The following is a 22,125-nucleotide window of genomic DNA, read 5'->3' as shown; positions in this document are numbered from 1 at the left end:
CATGTCATTCTTGTCAATCTACACATATAGATCATCTAAAACAGAGTTACGGTCTAAAAGATATGAGCAGCACAAGATGATATGGCATCAATGCAAAATGCATGCAAATGACAGCCACAACATGTTAATCGTGGATGCAACACGATATTATGAAACTATATGAAATTCTAGGCAAGTTTAAATGAGTCCGGAATAACAAATAAAAATACCGGAAAGTCCCCATATACAAATTAAGATTCGGCGTTGTTCTGCCTACACAGAATTTTAGAATTGTTAAACAACAAAATAAATGCTACCATGTTATTCTACATATTTTCCTAATGAAGTAAATATGTGGAACATTTTAATCGGAGATACGGTTAATTTGTTACGAGACAAACCATTTTAATACGACATTTATGAAAAAAATATTAGAAACAACAAGTTAAACATTTTTAACATGATTGCAAGTTGGATATTGTGAAACTACACAAAATTCAAAGCATTTTTCATGTATGAAGTTTTTAAACCTGATGCAAGATTCATTTGCTATGTATTAAATCATTTTAATATGTCATCACGCAAATCAATGCAAACAGGAGGTTAAACATCCTTAAGCATGCATGCATGTGGAATAATATTAACCTACACAAAATTCTAGACATTTTACATATCCAAATCATTTTAATCCGATGCACTTACTCAAGTTATTAATGCGTGAACATGAGGGACTAATTTGTAAAACTGCAATTCACTAGATAATTGCAAAAATCATTCAGCATAGAGAAAAATATATCGGGCCAGATCTGCGGGCATTGGATAACTGTGACGTGCACTAGGCATCAAATAAACAAAGGAGGGGGGGTGGAGCTCACCCATGGGGTCCACCTATTTGGCTGCTGTGGGGGGCTACGAAGCACCGATACGACGACACTGATACGCCGATACGGGTATGGCGATACGGGATACGGCAATTTCTAAAAACAGCAATTCGGCGATACGGCAAGCATATAAATAATGATAAAATAACATGCAATAAAAACTAACATAATAAATGTATGAGATGATAACAAAATACCGACTCACTGGTTGCCTAATTACTTTCATACCTTATTGTTTCTCATTTTAAAATCTCACTATCATCACTGAATAATACGACCAATCGGTCATAGACTGTCACAGTACGATTTAGACTGTAATATCTATTAACATGACAATATAAAATTAATAAATCTTTTAAAATTAAAAACTTGAGATTGTCAAATGACAAATATATATAAAGAGCAACTTTGGATTGCACGAATGGGCCAAATAATGAATTGCACAAGGAACATCCTTAACAAAGCACTTTTATCCAACTAGTACATTAGTACAGTCCACGTGCACTACCTATATGAACAGATCAACGATACATCAAGGCATGGACAATACAGAACGGCGATACTTTGAGGATACGCGTATCACCATTTCTTTTAAATTAAAAATGACGATACTTCGGGGATACCCGTATCGAAGGCGTATCTGAAGTATCGAAGTATCGGCGAAGTACTGAACGGCGATACACAAATTTCTGAAGTATCGGTGCTTCGTAGGTGGGGGGAGGTGGACCGCTGATCTTGGCGTGGCGCGCTCCTGGTGGCACTCCTTCTCCCGATCCTGATCAGGATCGAGGGGAGCAACGGCGGCGGCAATTCCCACGCGGCGGCGGCCTGCGGCGGGACTTGGAGGCTTTCGGTCGGGCTGCAAGCTTGAGGCCGCGAGGCTCGGGGCCATGGCGGAACGATGGAGGAGGGCACAACGGCACGTGCGCAGGTGGCGACGGGGCAACGGCGGGACACGAGGCGGGCCCCGACGAGGGGCGGAGCCGGTGGGAGGGACGGCAAGCTCCGGCCAGTGCTGATGCTCTGGATCGGGAGCTCCTCTCCCGATGTGGAGCTCTTGGGAGCGGCTACTACGGGCGAGCGACGACGCGGTTCGGGCTTGCGAGGGCCCCGAATGGGCCTGACGGGCCGAGGCTGGAGGTGGAGGCAGCTGAGTGGTGGGAGGTGGCGGCGGTGCCTATTTCGAGGCAGGGGTTAGAGTATCTTTAAAAGGACGTGGGAAGCTCTTAAATTGGCAAATATGTCTAGGGTTAGCTGATTTCAGCCCGATTCGAGCCGTTGGATCGCAAGCGGACGACTCTGGTCACGGGGTAAGCTAGGTGGGCGGTGTAGGAGGTGTTTGGGCTGAGATGAGATGAATAATGATGTCCCGTGACATGAGTTCTAAAACCAAAAAATGTCTGATGAATAAATCGATGACGGTGCCGCTACGCTCGATTGTTCGGATATCAAACGGACTCTGATTACGAAGAAATTTGACAGACGGTCTAGCTACATTATATCAAGACCGCACGCCAACTTTCAACCTAATCCGTGGATGTTTTATACACACTTTTAAAAACAAGATTTTAGCGATGCCGCGGGCGTGTGCGTGTGTGGTTGATCTCAAACGGTCAACGACAAAAATGGTGAGGACTGACAACTACGAACAGATGCAAGTTTGAAAAATACCGGCAACGGAATGCCGATGCAATGCGGATGATGCGAATGATGCATGATGAATGCAACAAACAAAATAATCACACGACGACAACGAAATAAAAGAGGAATCTTCTAGAGCGTCAGTTCCGAACTGTTACAACCGAATAGCAGGCCTGGAGGCAAATGTGGCGGTGTTCGACGAGCGAGGTCGCCGTGCGTGCGTGCAGCCGACAAAGGAAGCGAGGGCATGATGGCGTCGCCGTTGGGGTGCCGTCACAACAACCAAAATAGTCGGTCAAACGCTAGAGTAGGGGGTCGTCGAGGTTGGCGTGCTGCTCGGGGCGTGAATGCGGGCAGCCGACCTAGGCATCGAAACTGGGCGACGACAGCGGCCGGTAGAGCGGTTGCGTGTGTTGGTTATCGATTGGAGAAGAGGGAATAATCAACCCGTCATCGCCTGACGGGTTAGGGAAGGACAAGGACACATGTCGTGCGTCCACATCGATACAAACACGACATAAATTTATGACTAAAATGGATAGCGCGAATAAAAGATAAACTTTCGGCCATTTGGTTTGTCGCGTTTGACCGATTTTTCTATATGTTTCGAGCCAAATGGATACACGTGACAGTTGGCTTGAAATGTTGGAGTTGTTCTTTAGACTAGTGGCAAGGGCACGCCATGGCGTGCCTCTTGAAGCGTATCTATGCGCACTTGTATTGCTTAAACACCTCATCACGTTCTATGCAGCCATTTTTATACGTTTACACACATTTGTCTTCTGTTAATAACAAACTAACAGTTGTTAGCATGGCGTTACGGATTCCTCATAGAAGATGAAAAATTACAAAGTTGAATGGAAGAAAATAGAAGATGACATTCATTATGTTCAAACAGATATAGTAATAAATATAATTTACAGAATCATAGTTCTATATCTCTGTTTTAAGGAGACATCAGACTATAGAACACACAATCAAACAATTTGTCTCTTTTAAGGAGGATGATCTCAAAATACCTCTCACAACAGTTCAAACTATTACAGTGGAACATCCGCTCTAGAAACACATAAATATAAGCTAGTGTATATAAAATTAATTAGCACCACTGTATAAACAAGTTGAACACCACGGCAAGACACCTCAATTTACAGATCTCACGTATAAATAAGGCGTGGTGCATCCAGCCAACAACATGTTCTTGCAGGAACAGTTTGCCTAATTTTTAGGTTTCGGTAAAGTTTCTAGGTTTACATAACAGTAACACCATACTGAAATCACTTGGAAATTAAGGGGTGGAGAAGGAGAGGGGAAGGAAGACAAGGAAGATGTTATTAATTGTACAGAGACGAACTGCATCAGACAATCTAAGTTGCAAAAAAAAAACAGTTAACACAGTAACTAAAATACAGAGAAAGGCATGTGTTTTCCCGAGCCTCACCCTTGTTGAGGTAAACAACAAGTAGAAAAGCAACAATTCACTTTCCCACAAATCCATAATGTGTAGTGTCTTTTATTACAATAGACATTAGTTGGAAGGGAAATAAAAAGAAAAATCATAAGACTTGCCAGTGTCGAAATTTGTATCCTAGACAAAGGACTGCTAATAACGTACTGCTGCTTGAAAACTCTCACCATCATCCTGCAACTTGTTTAATCAGATACTCTGTCCTTGGATCTAGTCGTAGCAAAGATAAGAGGTCTAAAGATTTGCAGAACCAAAATACAGAGGCAGTACTAAACATCTACTAACTATTAACACAAGCACTAATGACACACTGCCAACACCATGTGTAGCATATAAATTCATGCTTAGTTTCGTAATAGGCATTTATAACACCAACAAGTAAGTTTTTAAGAATGAGAATAGATCCTCTTCATCTCCATAACCCTGGCTTTAGATGGAGATGTTGCAAGGTGCAGGAAATGAAGAGGATATATTCCCATAACTTGTAGAATACCTCTGGAGAAGGCCTCTTGATAGTGTGCAGCTTGATCTCCATATCCCTCAGCGTGGAACCAAATAACTAATTACTACATGAGCATACACTCATATCAAGAAAACATGTGGGAATCTGAAGTTAAATCATGGCAATTATCCTGCGACATTCTAGAATCTGATGGTCTACCAGATTGAATAAAGCCTGCTGACACGACCCCGAGGAAGTTGACATCTATGAAGACAAACAAGCATGCAAGTAAGAAGATATAACTCGCAGAATAATCCAGCATCTTAGCTAAGGAATAATCCCTCCATCCCAAAATAAGTGCCGCAAACAATTATTTTGGGACGGAGGGAGTAATTAAAAAAACAGAATGGCTACATGCTACAGTAGAACATTGGATATTTTGTTGTTGATGTAAACTACCATACATCAAAGCAACATTTTAAGAGAAAGGTATGGTGAAACTACTGACAGGTAACTTCACATGGATCAACAAGGTGTGGTTTGGAGATCTTACTCAGCGGAAAATAACAATATTTGGTTCTTAGTATATTAAGAGATAAAATACCCACTAGAAATATGTATTTCCACGTATATTCAACAGTCTACCAGTGACTTTCTGTAAACTCTGCATCAAACAGATCGAAGTGAATTTGTTGATTATTTGTCATGTGTATCAAAAAGATTGAACCATGAAAGAGTTCGGCTTCAGGCCTCTGCATTAATCGAGAACACACATCCAAACAAGCTTTGTTGGATATCACCATATATATGTTGTCGCTGCAAATTCTTTGGTGAGTCCCAATAGTTTAGATTAAGAAGCAAATGAGTAAATAAGTTTCATTACTTTGTGTTTACGAGTCGGCGACTACTATCTAATAAAAATATAAGAGTGTTTTGATCACTATTTTAGTGATTTAAATGCTCTTATGCATCGCTCATCGTTTGTTACCTTCAAAGGCTTCATTGTATATCCCTCGACCTACTTTTCGGACGACCTCGTAATCATCCTGCTCATTTAATAGGGAAGAATCATCAGTTGATAAAACTAAGTACATAGCTAAAAGAAACAAGATATTGATTGAGTTTCATGCCAAAATGAAACTACAAAAAACATTAGAAGAGATTTGACATTATTTTTTAAAACAGCACGCACAAGAGGACTCAGGATCATAATAATGATCGAGGGTCATATAATATTGTTTACACACTTGAAAAATGTGTCGAGTTGAGCATTTTGGTTGGTGCAACTCCATTCGGTTCTGCTCACACCAACCTCCCTAGAGAGATATTAAATGGTCTCCATCGATACTAATTTTCAGATGTTTAGTCTTTTAGAATACAGTTCTCTAGATGCAGCCCCAATCAGCATAATTATAGTTATTATTCCATAACAAGCACAACCGCTCAAACAACAAACATTGGAAGACAATACAAAATAGCAGAACACTTGTGAGTAATATTGAACAATAGCTTTAGTCGACTAACCAAGGAAATAATATGATCACTGCCCGATGGCCAAAGTTTTAAAATATTTTAACAACATATATTCATGAATTTCTATGAATATCCAACAATGGTATATATTGACAAAGGATAGCTAATAACCTACTTGTGTTTAAAAACTATCAGCATCATCCTGCATCTTATTGGATCAGATATACACCCTCTCTATCTAATTTTTCAGAAAATTATCCTTGAATTTAGTCATAGTAAAGATAAGAGGTCTACAGACTTGCAGAACCTAAATACAGAGGCAATATTGGACATCTACTGAACGAATATGAATGAACCAACAACAACTCCAGTACAAACTTCAGATCTAAAGAGTAAGTTAAATTGAACCCACTTGGCACTGGAATTATAAAACACCGTGGGCGGAATTCTTCCAGATCAGGGCCAGCTCGACATGGAAGTTAGACGCTGAATATGGACAACTCCCTGGATCATTATCTTTGGCATGCCCGTGGATCATCCTAGGTGTGCCGGGTGCGCACTGGCAAACCAAGAAGTTGTGAAGATCCTCTCCCTACCCTAGTGGAAGTGACTGATTTAGAAACAAAGGGAGTTGATGCGCTGTGATTAAGACAACCTAGCTGCTCATACCTCAAAGAAAGGAGACCCAATAGTCAGGATCCCCGATCGAGAGGCGAGGAAGAAGGGAAACGGTGATGGCGGCGGTGACACGCGTCCCCAAGCAGCAGCAGCGGGAGAGAGGGGCGGCGATTAGGCCGCATTCTAAGTGTCCTTGCGGTCACCATCCAGTTTGCGCCGTCGCTGCACTTCACCTCGGTCTCACGACGCTATGGTTGGATCCAACGCTTGATAGGGTGAGGGGAAGGGCTTCCACGCCACCACCATCTCATTCGGCTGCCCTACCGATGTCCCTCCATCCCCGCCGTCGCGCCGCTGTCGCAAGTGGGAGAGAGGTGGAGGCCCGATGGCGGAGATTTGATGGCAGAGGAAATGGGTGAGGAGGATTGCCAGCGGCAGGAAGAGAATCCTCCCCATTAGGTTGTGGCTACGTGGAGCTTATGTATTCCATCTTAATTTTTTTTTCTCAATCGATGTGCACGCCCAACCGCTGTGCACGACACCCGAGAGGAGGCGCCCAACATTCCCCTCTTGAAGAGTGTAATTTTGGTTGTTCGCTGGAAACTATTCCTACTGTGGCGTGGAGCACGGTCGATCCATATCAAAATCTTTTGCGATTCAGAAAAGAAGATCCGGTAATCATGGTCCTACGGCAGTATACCCAGTTAGCCTGCGGAGCTATGCTGCTAATATTGCAGTGAGATGACCGAGCTTAAACAAGCACCTCCAGTTGTATCTTGGGCGAAACGCCATCAAGGGTAATGCAGCGCATGCACTAGCGGTACAACGGTGCAGAATACTTCCATGGCCGAGGAAGGCGAGTGAGCGAGACACTGTTGTTGCGAGGGAGACACGGAGCCCCCATCCCCATCCCCACCCCCTTTTCTCTTCTGCTTTATAAACCCTCGGCCCGTGTACACAGCTATGCTGCTTCTTCACTTCCTCTTCCTCCTGCCCAATCCTTCCACAAAAGCCACCACCTCCATGGCTCCCTCCTCCGCTCGGCGCCTCAACCCCAACGCTCCTCCCTTCGTCCCCGTGACGTCCACCCCCGCTATGCTCTGCCCTCCACCTCCGGCCCACATGCCGGTTGGCTTTCCCCTACTGCTGCAGTGCCTGCGCCCGCCGCCCTCGCTGCCGCTGCCGTGCGGGGTGGCCGTCCCGCCCTTGCCATGTGTGGTGCCACCTCCGCCGCCCTCCCCTCGCTCCGTTCTCTCACCCAGCTGGAGTCGGTCCGTCTCGCCGCGGACGCGAAAGCCTGCGGCGGCGCCTCGGCCTATGGGCAGCAAGCCCCCCTTTGACCCAAGAAGCGCCAAGACGTCCCTGATGATCTGCAACATCCCAAACGGCTTCTCGTAAGTGCTCCTGTATATGTCTCCTTCCTTTTTCGATCGGAGATACATAAAGGCTGGGTCTTCTTTTCTATCGCTCCCAGGAAGCGGAGGCTCATGGCGATCCTCGACCAGCATTGCGCGGTCGAGAAAGAGAAGCTCCGGCGGTGCGTCGGCAAGGCCGTCAAGTCGGAGTACGATTTCCTCTACGTCCCAATCGACTTCGGGTACGGCTTCCTGATGTTCCCCCATCGTACTAGTGCGTGCCGTCCATGGCTTTTGTTTTGTGTGATCCAAGCTGAGCTCGGCTTGTTTGCTGCGCAGAACAAAGAACAACAAGGGATATGCATTCGTCAACATGACGACGGCGACGGCGGCGCGTCGGCTTCACGAGTTCCTCCACGGCCACTCATGGGCGGTGGCGGGCTCCAACAAGGTGTGCGAGGTCGTGCACGCAAGCATCCAGGTACGCATATATATAGAGACCGCCACCCGGGTCACCGTCGCCGGCACCGGCGCCATGGCTCTGCGTATGAACTATGAACCGCCACGCGTACTAATCAATGGCGTGGCTCGCAGGGTGCGAATGCGTTGGTGAAGCATTTTTCCGGCGTCAAGTTCCCTTGTGGCAACGAGAACGAGGAGTTCCTGCCGGTGCGCTTCGGGCCGCCGCGGAGCGACCGCAGACCGACGGCGGAGCGCGTGGTCGGCCAGGCAGCGGTCCGTCGAGCCCGCTGGTGAGGCGATGAGCAAGCCGTTTCCCGCACCGGCCGCCGTGGTCCGCTCTATCTTGCATTCTATCCACGCTATGCTATGCCATGGATGGATAGAACGGGAGATAGACGACTAGTCATAGGCTTGGTTTACGAATTTCCTTTATAATTTGCTTGCTTATCTCCTAGTTCAAGTATGCATGTGTCCTCGAGGTTTAAATTTGAAGTTTTGTAGTATGAATAGAGTGCGTTCGCTGTCTGAGTACTACTATCTCGAAGCCTACTCTTGATGAACTGACAGTACTAGTATAAATATGATGGTGTTTTGCACGATGTGTAAATGTGTGCGACATATACCCAAAAATTGTCTAGTCTGAAGCATATTATCGTTGGGAAAATAGACAAGTAGGAGTAGGCAGCAAATGCCATGTTAATTATTCCCAAAAAAGGCATGCTAATTGTAGAAGATGTTGGGGTGGAAGAATTTCTTCTTGGAAGGATATGTTCGTGCTTCTGGCCATGTTGGAATTAGCTATGCCCAGGTGTCTACAAGAATGATTTCCAAGACCGGAAATTGCTTTTGGCTCCCGAGCTCCATGGAGCCCTTTAAATTTGAAACTCAAATTTTATAAAAATTCATATTTTTACAATTCAAAAAATTCTGAAAAAAATACAGGGATAAGTGAAGGTGTAACACACATCTATGTAAATTTTCAGAAAAAAATACATTGCTGTGCAAAAAAGACAAATCTGAAGCTTTTTTACACATGACATTATTCATCATTTCAGGTCATGAATTTGTCTTTTTTGTGCAGACGGTATTTCAAGGTATTTCATCCTAAATTTTTGCATATATACGCATAACATCCTTCTTTATTTCCATATTCTTCTTCAGATTTTTTTAAAACCGAAAAGTTTGAATTTTGAATTATTCAAAAATTTCGACCTCCATGGAGGCCGAGCTCCAAACGTCCCCCACTCTTTCCAAGACCACCAATTGAGCATTCGATGTATGGGAAACTAAAAAATAGGACCTATCTCATTAAAAAATAAGTTAACAAGTAATTATTGAAACATAAGATAAATTAAATTAAATTAAAATATGAAGTACTAGCATATATTAATTGGAGATCATGCTTGGATATTAGACAAATCATTTAACTCATCTAATCTTGGGTCATGTCAGGTTGAAAATATCCAAATCATTTAACTCATCTAATCTTGGGTCATGTCAGGTTGAACTGCTACACTATCATCCTTATCGGTAATGATCCCTGCCAAAAGTTAACTAGGAATAGAAACTGAAGTTAATCAAAAAGGGAGACTCATTAAGCACAAACGATCATGTTTCTTATAACGATGGTACATTTTTTAGATCGATGATAGCATTTTCATATTATCGATCGAGTTTAAAAAAAAAATATTAATCAAGCACCTGTGTTCAATGGCTTTGACTCAGTCCCAACTCCAGCTCCGGATCGACCCAGGCTCAATTCCAGCATGTATCATTTCTTCTTTGAAAAATACTACTATTTCTATATGCAAAATTTAGGGCCTTAAAATTTGTGGGCTCTGTATAGGTGACACATTTTGCACCACTGTTGGTCTGACCCTGTTTCCGGGCTCCGTGCAGCCCTGCATTTTCAAAAATATACCCCCTCCACTGAATTTGAAGAATTATTTGGACCTTCAAAATATATGCAGCCAGGAATATATATTTAGAAAGTTCAGAGAACATTTGTAGGCACACAATAATAAATAGTGCATTAGACTTTTATCCTCATATTTGACTTCTTTTGTGTTGATATATCAATGGAGTGCCTAAATTACATCCATAAGTACACTTAGTAATTCTCTGCTTGGATGTAGATATTCAGGGGCATGGCATTGCATTGGCTCCAATGCCAAATATACATTCCAGTATATTGATATTGAGGTTCAAATCAAATTATAGTGTTTGGATGTTGATGTATTTGGCACTTGGAAATCAAGGGAACCACCGATACCATTCTCATGTTTGGACGGTGAGAACGATTAAATTGCAAATGGACATGCCCGTCCTTTCGCTCCACCACGACCTCTTCTCGATAGGGTGCACCTGATTTGGAGGCGCCCCCCTCAATCAAACTTGTTGTCGTCGTCACCTCGGCATCGCCCCCTTCGTCGAACTTGTCATCATTGTCGCGGTGTTCTTGTTCCCCTCCGTTAAACTCATCATCACAGTGGCCTTGTCTCCCATCAAACTCGTCATATCATTTGTTGTAGTTATGATTGTATGAACACTTTTGCTTCGTTAAACCCCCCTTTCATAAAACGTAACGAAGAATGGATACTCATCTCGTATTGTATACTACAGATCGTCATACATATACAATGTATATTCACCTTGTATTGTATATGTACGACGGCCTGTAGTACACAATACAAGATGGATATACGTTTCCCCCTCTATGTTTTATAAAGAGGGGGTCTACCGAAGCAACACTCTTTGTACGTAATATCATAAAATTCACATGCATACCTTAATTGTCAGTTAAAGATTTGTCCTAACGAACCTAAGACACACCTAAAGAGTATTGTTTTCTCAAATATACGTTATGGGGAAAATCTAAGTAACGACACGCAGGATCCATGCAGGCATCGTACGGTTCTATGTTAGCATGCAGTGGGACGGAGTCTTTTAATGTCGAATTTTTAAAAAGTTTTATCTCTTGAACTATAAATCTAATTAACGATCCGTTTACGCAGATAGATTTTTCGCAACGAGATCTTCAAAACTAGATCCCATGTCGACATGTTTGGAGAACTTTTTTTTTTCATCGATAGTTGCCAGATTACTATTACTTTTTCTTAGATTATGAGACACTTAGTAGTCACATTTAGTTAACCTAGTTGTCAACTTGGCTACTGTGTGTATAGATTTTTGTCAAATACGCTTGTTTAAACCTGACAACCGTGTTTGACAAATTATTGTTGTCTTGTAGCAATGTTCATTATACATGATACAAACGCATGTCATAGGTTTGGTTTACCAATTTAAATATGTCAACTTGTCATATTTACATACAACTTTGCCAGAAAAATATTTTGTTTGTTTGCTAGTTTAACTATGCCGATTTGTCATATTTACTAAGAATTATCAAATAAAAAATTCTTCTGGTCGTCGATTTTAAATATGCTGAGTTGTCATATTTTTACACGTTGTCGTCCTAAAAATGTGGTTTGTGCTTGCTCGTCCGATTATGTCAAGATGTCATATTTATACGCAATTTCTAAAAAATATGGCGATTAAGTTAACTTTTATCAGACAAGTAAGTATTTACTAATATGACAAGTACGTACAACTAATGTGATAAGTACGAGAAACAAAAAAGTTGTCGAAACATGTCGACATGGGATCTAGTTTTAAAGATTTCGTCGAAACGAAGTCAACGACGAAAACGGATCATCGATCGAATTAATGGTTTGTAAGATAAATTTTTTCGAATTTTAATCATTTTGAAAAATTCTGATGACATCATTACATGAATGAATGAGGAAGGGAGAGGGTTTGTCATCACATTGCTTTTTTTTAAAGTAACATAATTACTAAAGCACTAAAGCAACAATACTTTTTTATTAGGATGATGATTAGTTCGTCTGTCGCAAGACGCAGGTGCAGCGCCGCTGGGTAGTTTTGTCCTTACATTATGTTGTTTGCTAATATCTAGAGTGCAATATTTCATGTCCACGAAACCCCCGAAACATTTCATGTCCTAGCGAGAACCCCGTGACTATTGCCGTGTGTAATTTTTTGCACAAAACCCCCGAAACATTTCATGTCCTAACGAAACCCCCGTGACGATTGCCGTGTGTAATTTTTGCACAAATCCCCCGAAAGATCCTCTCTTCTAATTTAGTTGACACTCATCTGTACGCATCGCAAGGTAATTCATATGAATTTCGGAGGGTTATTAATTTGTACTAAATGAACTCTAGGCTAACTCATATGGGTTGAAAATTTATTAAGAAAAAACTAAAAATCTTTCGTAGCAAATGCACCCTCTGGGAAGAAGTTTGAAAAACAAAACTCCATTGATGTGTGGCTGGCTGGGGTATGAGAGGTTCCTCCATTGATGTGTAGGGTCTCGAATCCGTGGAGAGATGTGGCTCCGAAGTGACAGTGCATCCCTCTGACCCCTGTCTCGCAGGTGAGCTAGCGACCTACCCCCTGATCGTTGCTGTTCATTCAATCGCTGCATGCGCTCACGCGACGAAGACGAACAGTGTGACGATGAGAGCGCGTCGGGAATCGGCGAAGCCCCGCCCACCCTGCCGGCGTCTGACGCTGCACTCGATTGCACCGTGGAAAAATACGGGCGCCGTGTGGTTCCGGCCGTAGCGTGCATGCAGGGGCAGGTCCTAGCCGCAGCCGCAGCCGCGGCAGCGAGAAAGAAGTCGACTGAACTCTCCTTCTTGCCACCTTTGCTTGCCAGAGGTCGAGTAAATGCTGTGTTGCACAGCGTCGTGGAGCACGGGGAGCATGGAGAATATGGGCAACGGGTTGGCGGTCGGACGGACGCCGGCCTTCTGCCATGCAGGGCCATGTTTGGTTGCGTTGTTTTGGCACTTCGTCCATTAATTTTGGACTCGTAGTGTATATGTTGAGAACGTGCACTGCATTTTTGTCTCGTCTTGGCTTGTGATGCGACGGATTTACTACTGTAGGGTGTAATCATGCTTGCCTTCTTTGTCCGTGTTGCATGCATGCATGGGCGCTCTTAAATGGTGAAGTGACAACCGGCGTGAGGTGTTCTAGGGGTAGACTGCACCACTCAGCGTGGTGTATAGTCATGAGTAGGTGCAATCTAGCTGCAATCTAGGAGTACTCTGTGTTTAGCTAGGAGTAGGTGCAATCTAGCTGCTACAGTTCAAAACAATTACGGTCAGTAAAACGCAGAACGACACCGGTCAATCAAGAGATTTGTGTAAATATAGATCGGGCAGGAGATCTTGATCGGACAAGAGATTTGTGTTTAGTTTGTAGTGTTATCTTTAAAAAGACTTATATTCTAAAATGAAGGAAATAGCAAAGACACGCGTGTCGTTTTTTTGTTCGAAAAGAAAAAAAAGTGATCCGTGCCCTTCTCACCCTCTTGTTCATATAAAAATTAGTGCCAGTTAAAATACCGAATACCGTAGTTTCGGCGACATTTTTTTTTTGTCACAGGGCGACTGACCTCACATCTCCTAGAAAGACAACACGGAGCAACATGAAAAGAGTCGCCGAAATCTTTTGATCGAAAAGGGGATCGGTTTCCTCTCGCTGCTTCTTGACTTGTGAAAGGGACAGCGGGAAAATGGACTTCCTCCCTTGCCTTGTACTGTGGGAAGCACTGCAGACGACGCGTCTACATGCAGGTATGGGCACAAAGAGAAGGAAACCAGCGTCCGATCGGAGCACCGTACTACTGCAAGCGTGATGAAGCGAGCGACATGATCTCCCGGACAGTGGTGGGATCGGTCGCTGTTCCCGTGCACACATCGTACGTACTGCTTTGTGGTTAAATTTGGAGGCATTCAAGGGAAAAGAAACAGCACTCCTACTCCGGCAGTGGATCTCCATGCGCGGTCCCGTGTGACGAGAGCGCACGATCCCAGCGGCGGCACGGCCATGCTGGGGCAAGTAGCACTCGCCGTCGCGTTGGATCATCCGGCAGTGGTTCGCCGGCGAGCACGCCGCGAAGTCTACCCCTACAAGGCTACACTGCTTGCTCTTTGGCTCCAGGAGTAGTCTTCTTCGATCGCAGCGCGCACGTCCGGAATACGAGCAACCCCTAGCTAAATTCCCTCCGTCAGCTGAGCCTATCGATATCTTTTATCCTTTTTTACGCAGGATTTGGTGCTGACACGCCTAGCGGCCTGCTTGGCCTCGTGTGCTCTCTGCAGTATGCTCTCTGAGGGATCGTCATTCGTGGAACTGACACATAATTAAGAGCCTGCTTGGTTCCAGCCACATTTTATCAAGTCAAAATTTAACAATCATAGGTTAGTTAGCATGTTTTTGATTTTTGCAACACTTTGACTTGCCATATTTTATTGTCTATATGAACCATTTATCATAGAGTTAATTTCTTTATCAACTTTTATTAAGTTTAGCGCTAGCTTTTTCAACCAAATTTAGTTTTCAACCAAATAGAATTTTTTTTTAAAAAAAGGCTTAGCCCCGGCCTCTGCATCGAAAGATGCATACGGCCATTCAACCAAATAGGTCTTTTGGGAGAAGCCTAGTCCTTTTTTTTTTAGCTTCGGTAGAAGCCTAGTCCTAGGTACCCCGCCGCCCAAGGGAGAAGCCTGTTTACCGTCCGTCTACCAGGCCATGTTTCCCATTTTTTGTCTCGGTACATACTGTTAAACAGATTTTCCTGCGGCATGGGCTCTTCACATTTTTCTTTACCGTATCAGTAAATATGTTGATGTTTGGCACGATTTTGTTTTTTGCCCTCTACTATTATCGGTCCTGTTTGGATACTCTAACTTGGTTAGAGGTTAGCGTTAGATTCTAACTCTAGACTAACTCTAAACTAACTTTAATTAAAAAAGATGTTCGGATGAAAGGGTTAGATTATTAATAAATACACTTTTTCCCTCATCCTGTGTCGATCACTCCAGGAATCCAGGTCGAAGCAGCTGATGGCACAGGTTATCATTGCATGCAGCTCAGTACGCATCCATTACAAAGCTGACGACCACGCAAATCGAAGCGACGTTTGGAAGGGGAAAAAAAGGGCAGACAAATTAATTCATTTTAGAGTAGCCGAGGAGCGCGGGATCCAATTTGTTCTCATAAACAAAAGGAAAACATGCCTTCCAATTGCTGGCCTGCTAAATTAACTCTGAAAGTTAACAGCATCCATTGTACTCCGATTGATGTCAAATTCAACTTGTGATGTCAAATACTCCAGATATTACTGTCTCCATCTCCATCTCCATTCAATGTCGAAGCCACGTTCAAGCTGTGTGGTTACTTGACCACACAAAATTTTGATGAAACTCTTAACTATAAATAAAAATTATACAAAAGAGAATACAAAATTTAGAAATGAACATGTGACCACACAACTTGAACGTGGCTGTCATTCGACGGAGTTGGTGAAAATGCGTTATATCGGCTAGAGAGAGGAAGGGGTGAATAGGCGTTTTTCATAGATTCGTTATTGAAAAATTAGTGAATTACTATCTGAGCAATTTGCTAAATGATGAATTATTAGAAGTGGAGAAAGTAAACAAGTGCATGCATAACATGGCAATAGTATAATCATCAAGATGAAATGTAAATACACAAAGCACAAGTAGCGCGTAAACATGATAAGTAGGCGGAAGACAAGGTGACCGAAAAAATTGGTTTGAGAAATTTGAGAAAAGTCTTCAGTCAAACTTTTCAAAATGTAACAATCAAATCCATCAAGAACTTGGTGATGATAAAGAAACGTCATCGAAGGCCCATATCTAGTGACGTTTTTTCTGCGCGTTGTCACTAGGAGGAATCTCTATCGGGGATTCTGTGACGATGCTAGTGACGCTCGAATATTGTCACATATAGGTATTCTATGAAATTTTAGGATATTCCATGACATTTTCTAACTTGTCATAGTAGGCCCGATCTCTTGTAGTGCATAGCCAAATTGTTGAAATTTTTTCCTTACTTCAAAACAAGCATGAAGGATTCATACATGGATTACTATTACGACCACTACATGGTTTTGTCCTCGCCGGATGAGGATGAAACAACGATGATGCTCGTCGTCCTTGCAGACTCGAAGCACGAAGGGGAGCATGTTCTCAGTTTAAGGGATCAATCAAGGGATGTTGAGTGTTGAATCAGAATATGACATGGAGCACTTGATTTTGATAGACGACTACTTTATCCCTGATGCCCTCTTCATGGACCATTTTCGCCAGCTCATTCGCGTGTCTCGTTTGAGGAACACAATTGAAGATGGCCAAAGAACACAAAAATGATGTCACAACACTTAATTCGTTAGATTCCACTGCATTTTCATCTCAAAATGTATATGTATGTATGTGTGTGTGTGTCTATATATATATATATATGCCAATTCCTTTGAATAACATTGTGTGCCATTTTTTTGCTTGCATTTGCGGTTTTGTTTCCTTACTTTTTCTCTAAATAACCATAATGAAGATATTTGCTACCATCATTCCAAAAAGACACAATTGTTTCTCTAGGTTCGCCTATATCGTAACATTGTTGGTAAATCTTAGTCGACCGATATATAGTTATGTCTCAATTGATTCTATATTCATGAGATTTTGCATGGAGAATCATGCAAAAAATTTGTTTAACATTTTCTATTTAATATATTATGTCATTTGATTGAGAATGAGCTAAATTTGAGTCAAATCAGACTTAGCCACACCCATAGCCTAATCATTTAAGTCGGCTTGTTGTAAAAAGGAAAATTCGCTGCTCGATGTGTACCGAACTCATCGAGCATAATTCAAAAGTATGTTAAACTTCCTTTTTACACTTAAAAATTACGATAAACTTGTTTAAATAAAATGATACTAAAACGTTCATTGGGTCAAGTATACGACTTCAATTAAATTGGATAATAGCATCTATAGCCACACCCTTCAAACCCTCCTCAAACATCCGGGCAACCCGCCCAGTCACTCTCTCGTAACAAAAAATCGACCCAAACGGGCTTGTTAAACCGGTCCGACCAGTCGGATCCATCGACTCGGAGGTTGTCCCATACAGAGTGGAGGAGGTAGTGACGGTTCGCATTGCACTCCGTCGCTCGCGCGAGGATAGTGCCCGGCTGACGGGAGGATCTGTCCGCCGCGACTCCATAGTGTTCGCTCAAAGGACGCTCGTTTCCTCTCTGGCGGGATCATCCATGTCCAAGCGGGCGATCCATTGATCGGACCCGCGGACTTCGAGTCCCACCTGGAACAGGCTGTCCGCCGTGGAAAGGAGAGTATCAGGATCGCTGAGGCCTATCTGGCAGAGGTAATGACGGATACGGAGGCGGCTGATGGAGCAGCGCGGGCGGCCGCAGAGGAGGATGCCATCCGCGCCCGCATTTTGAAGAAACGGCAGTGACGGAACAGACGCACCCTCGCCCGCAAGCAGAATGGGGCGGTCCATAAAATGGTTGAACTACCATCGAAGGAGGAGAAGTAGGTGAGTGGCGACAAGGACATCTTCGGGGACGAGCAGATCCGGCTTGATCCGTACTTCCTCTTCAAGCGATACTTCCGCGACAAGGACGACATTGGCGCCGGAAAGGGCAAGGGTAGCTGTGGATGATATCCATCATAGCCTAACATGTCAAATTTTAATGGTCCGATGATATGGTTTAGGAGTGATGAAGTAGCCGGACGATGTGTGTGCGTGAACGTAGTAGTTGCATATGAATTTAAGATTTAAGATTTGAGATGTCTGTATATAGCTAGACTGAATGAGCTACAAATGACACTAGTAGCATACACAATCTCAATCCTAGAAAAGAAACACGTATTTTTATTAAAAGAAGACAAAAATAGTACGAGTCGAGAATACTCTACCAGCCGAGGAAGACGAGTGAGCGAGATTGATCGAACCACCGTTGTTGCGTTCCAAGCCCCTTCTGTGTACTGCTTTATTAATCCCCTCGTGGACAGGCAAGTAAGCAAGTTCCTCCAGGCCCCAGTCCAGTCTTTCTTGTTCGACCCACCGGCATCCATGGCTGCCTCCTCAACTCGGCCCCTGAACCCTGCAGCCCATCCCTTCGTTCCCGTGGCCTCCGCCCCCGCGAAGCTCTGCTCCTCGGCTTGGTCATCCCTTCCGGTTGGCTTTCCTATCCCGACGCAGTGCCTCCGCCCGCCGCCCTCGCTGCCGTTGCCGTGCGGGTTGTCTGTCTCCGTCCCGCCCTTGCCATGGCGCCCATGGGTGAAGGTGCCTCCTCCGCTTCCGTGTCATGTAACCGTGTACTGCCGCTCACTGTCGTGTCCGGTGACGGCGTACTGCATCCCTCCACCGCTGCTACCGGGGAAGAGCTGCAGCATCACGAAAACCGTCGACGGCGCCGGCGATAAGTCCCTGAAGGCCGAGGTGGAAAACCGCCCCTCCCCTCGCTCGGTTCTCTCACCAAGGAGTCCCGCGTCCGTCTCGGCTCGGGCGCCGAAGCCGAGGGCGGCGCCTCGGCCTATGGGCAGCAAACCTGCGTTTGATCCTAGAAGTGCCAAGACATCTCTGATGATCTGCAACATCCCCAACAATTTCTCGTAAGTTCTCCTATGTATCTTCTTACCTTTTCAATGCCGACTGCTGATGCTGAGCAGGTGCAAACATCCGCCGGTTCTTGTTGCTTAAAAGCGTGATCTATTTTCTCTCGCTCGTAGGAAGCGGAGGATGATGGCGATCCTGGACCAGCACTGTGCCGACGAGAACGACAAGCTCCGGCGGCGCGGCGGTGGCAAGTTCGACATGTCGGAGTACGACTTCCTCTATGTCCCAATCGATTTCGGGTACGTATCCCCTCCCCACTATCGTACTAGAGCGTGCCGTCGACGGCGTTTGTATACTGTGTGATCCAAGCTGACCTCGATTCGATTAACGCGCAGTAAAAAGTACAACAAGGGCTACGCCTTCGTCAACATGACGACGGCGTCGGCGGCGCGACGGCTGCACGCCTTCCTCCACGGCCACTCATGGGCGGCGGCGGGTTCGAGAAAGGTGTGCGAGATTGTGCACGCGAACATCCAGGTACGCATGCACTCACGGGCGCTGTAGCTCCATGTATGGACCGGCGCCTCTGCTAATCCATGTCGTTGCTGCTTGGGATTCACAGGGTGCTAATGCGTTGGCGAAGCACTTCTCCGGCTCCAGGTTCCCCTGTGGCAACGGCAACGAGGAGTTCCTGCCGGTGCGCTTCGGTCCGCCTCGGAACGGCCCCCGGCCGACGGCAGAGCGCGTCATCGGCCACGCGGTGGTGGCGTCGGCCCGCTGCTGAGGGGCTAAGCAAGCCGTTCCGCTCACTGCTCACTGTAGTCAACTCTATCTTGCATTCTATCAATGCTATGCTATGCCATGGATAGATAGAACGGGAGATAGACTTATCATGGGTTAGATTAAGAATTTGCTTGTTTGTGTCCTTGTTCAAATATGTGTCCTAGAGGTTTAAATTTGGACTTTGTATGAGTAGAATGCATCAGTTCTCTGAGTTAGTACTATCTCGAAGTTTAATGAGTCTTGTTTCTTTGTACTCCCTCCGTCTATGCGTTAGGCCAACTCCAATGCACGAGTCCATTTTGTCCGTCCGCGTTCGTTTGGGGTAAACGGACACAGCAAGCCTTTTAAAGCGCATTCATTTTGTGTCGGCTTTGGTCTCAAGTTAGATCCGAGTTTGTGGTCGAACAAACAACGCATGAATGGGCAGGACACGTGCCCTTGTCCTTCCTTGGCCCGCCCGTTGATGGCACAGGCGGCCACTTTCCCTTCCTTTCCTACAAAACCCTCCCGTGCCCTGCCCTTTCCCCTCCCTCCATCCACCATGAACGAAGATGTCAATCCCTGCGACCCACCACCGGCCGCCCAACCCGTTGTGAAAAAAAAGAAGCCGGTGAAGAAGCCTCGGTGTGAGCTGATGCCGGAGGAGGCCGCCAAGCTGGACGCCAAATCGACGAAGAGGAGGAATCGGCGAATTGTTGTGGCGGAGAAGAAGGCCATCGTCGAGTACGCTGTCGAGTGTTCCATGCGGCGTGTGTTGCAGCACCAGGCCGACCTCGACGACAAGGAGTCCATCATCTCCAAGGCGCACACCCTCATGTTGAGTATGAGCCCCCCACACCGGCCAATCTCTCCCACCCTGCCATGGCCGCGGCCAACACAGGTTCCTCAGCCCATTGTCCGCTGCATCATCGTTCCCCGAGCGCGTCCGTCACACAAGAGACGTCGGATGTTCGTGCTCTGTGGCCGCACGACCATGGGCAGACGAGATTCTTTACGTCACCAGATTGCGTTGTATGTCCTTTCATGTTACTATTGTGGCCGCATGTTTGATTGTGTAGGCATTCCAATCTTGGGAAGCCTTCAAGGCCCGACACAAAGATAAGTCGTTCGCTTTTACGCATTGTTGGGTGCTCATCAAAGATTGCCCCAAGTTCAAAGACCAACACAACGCTCTTAAGAAGAAGAGAGGACAGAAGGCGGCCGTGGTTAACGATGGAGATGTGCTCAAGAGGCCAAGGGGCACGACAAACTCCAAGGACGATAAGAAGCGTGATGCGTATTTTATTTCGTTCCAAGGAACTTTGGGGACCATGATGAGCCAAAAGAAAATGCAGGAGGAGAGAAAGAGCAAAGAAAAGAAGGAGCAAATGAAGATATATCTTGATCTTCAAACGAAGAAGCTTGACATGGAGGAGGCCGTGAAGAGAAGGAAGCTTGACATCGAGAAGGCCGCACAACGCAAGAAGCTAGAGATCGAGGCCACCATTGCTGAGACAAAAGCCAAGGAGATGGCACTAGCGTTGATGTGCGTCGAAAAGAACAACATGTCACCGAGAGGAAGGCTTGGTTCACGAATCGGCAGAAGGAGATGTTTGCTCGCGACGACTTGAACTAGGTGAGACCTCAGCCGCGATGGCGGTCCTTTTTGAAGGTTGGCTCGTGATGGCGGTCCTTTTTAAAGGCTGGCTGGTGTGCCGGCGGCTGGCTTTATTGCCGATGCGAAAAACTTGCCCATTTCGAAGGCTCGCTGGTTTACCGGCTGCTCGCTTTGTTGTCGGCGCTAAACTTGAGGTGACCAATCTGTAGGCTGCTGGCTTTATTTTAGGCCGACATGATCTAGCTTGAACGCGTCCGCTTGCATGATCTAGCTATGTTTTAGATGCGACCGAAATGCGTACGCATCGACAAATCCGAGAAGACACGACCCCATTGCCACCCCAAAACGGACGAAAAGCGGACGAAAAAAACGTCCGTTTAGGGTCGTGCGTTGGAGTTGCCTTGGACTACCCACAATGTAAATAAAATAGATAGTAACATAGATGCCACCTAAGCAAAAAATATGATGTGACAACTAATTAATGAGAAGAGAGAGAAACCGGGTAACTTAGATAGTTATGCTACTCATAGTGGGGAGTATCATATAGTAGTATCATGCATATGAGACCATGGTATGATACTACATTCATAGTGCATATTATCATAAACTACTATCATAGATGGTCTCATTTATTGACATACATGACACATAATAGCATAGTATTTCACATCATACGGTATCTAAATATGTTACTCTAACCCTCTCTCTCTTCTTTAACATGACACATAGTAGCATAGTTGTGGCTCACGGAACGGCCACTCGTGCTAGTCATCTCGCCAAGGTCCTTAGTGTCGCGCCCTCTTGACGAACCGTCTTGAGCAGATGATGGGGATGTTGCTTGGCTCACGCCACTGCTGGACGGGTGCCATGCCGCCTCACGCGAGGACTCTCCTCATGACGTGCTCTTACGGCCGCGCGCGGCGTGAACGACGCTCATGCTTGAG

The 22,125-nt window shown here is 45.1% G+C and overlaps 2 protein-coding genes across 2 annotated transcripts; both read left to right on the top strand.

Moving 5' to 3' along the window:
• Positions 1-7,427: 7,427 nt before the first annotated feature.
• On the top strand, positions 7,428-8,918 carry LOC123397131 (protein MEI2-like 6). The gene is made up of 4 exons (XM_045091797.1): positions 7,428-7,896; positions 7,977-8,099; positions 8,197-8,338; positions 8,452-8,918. The coding sequence occupies exons 1-4, from the start codon at positions 7,466-7,468 to the stop codon at positions 8,611-8,613; spliced, it is 858 nt and encodes a 285-aa protein (XP_044947732.1). The 5' UTR covers positions 7,428-7,465; the 3' UTR covers positions 8,614-8,918.
• Positions 8,919-18,255: 9,337 nt separating this feature from the next.
• Positions 18,256-19,837, top strand: LOC123397120 (protein MEI2-like 6). Its single transcript, XM_045091791.1, has 4 exons — positions 18,256-18,857; positions 18,975-19,100; positions 19,197-19,338; positions 19,424-19,837. The coding sequence occupies exons 1-4, from the start codon at positions 18,316-18,318 to the stop codon at positions 19,583-19,585; spliced, it is 972 nt and encodes a 323-aa protein (XP_044947726.1). The 5' UTR covers positions 18,256-18,315; the 3' UTR covers positions 19,586-19,837.
• The last annotated feature ends 2,288 nt before the right edge of the window (positions 19,838-22,125 follow it).

The sequence above is a fragment of the Hordeum vulgare genome, chromosome 5H (genome assembly GCF_904849725.1).
Source record: "Hordeum vulgare subsp. vulgare chromosome 5H, MorexV3_pseudomolecules_assembly, whole genome shotgun sequence".
In the NCBI taxonomy this organism is placed as follows: Eukaryota; Viridiplantae; Streptophyta; class Magnoliopsida; order Poales; family Poaceae; genus Hordeum; species Hordeum vulgare.
The sequence above is the reverse complement of the archived record's forward strand: the minus strand, read 5'-3'. Positions and strand labels throughout refer to the sequence as shown.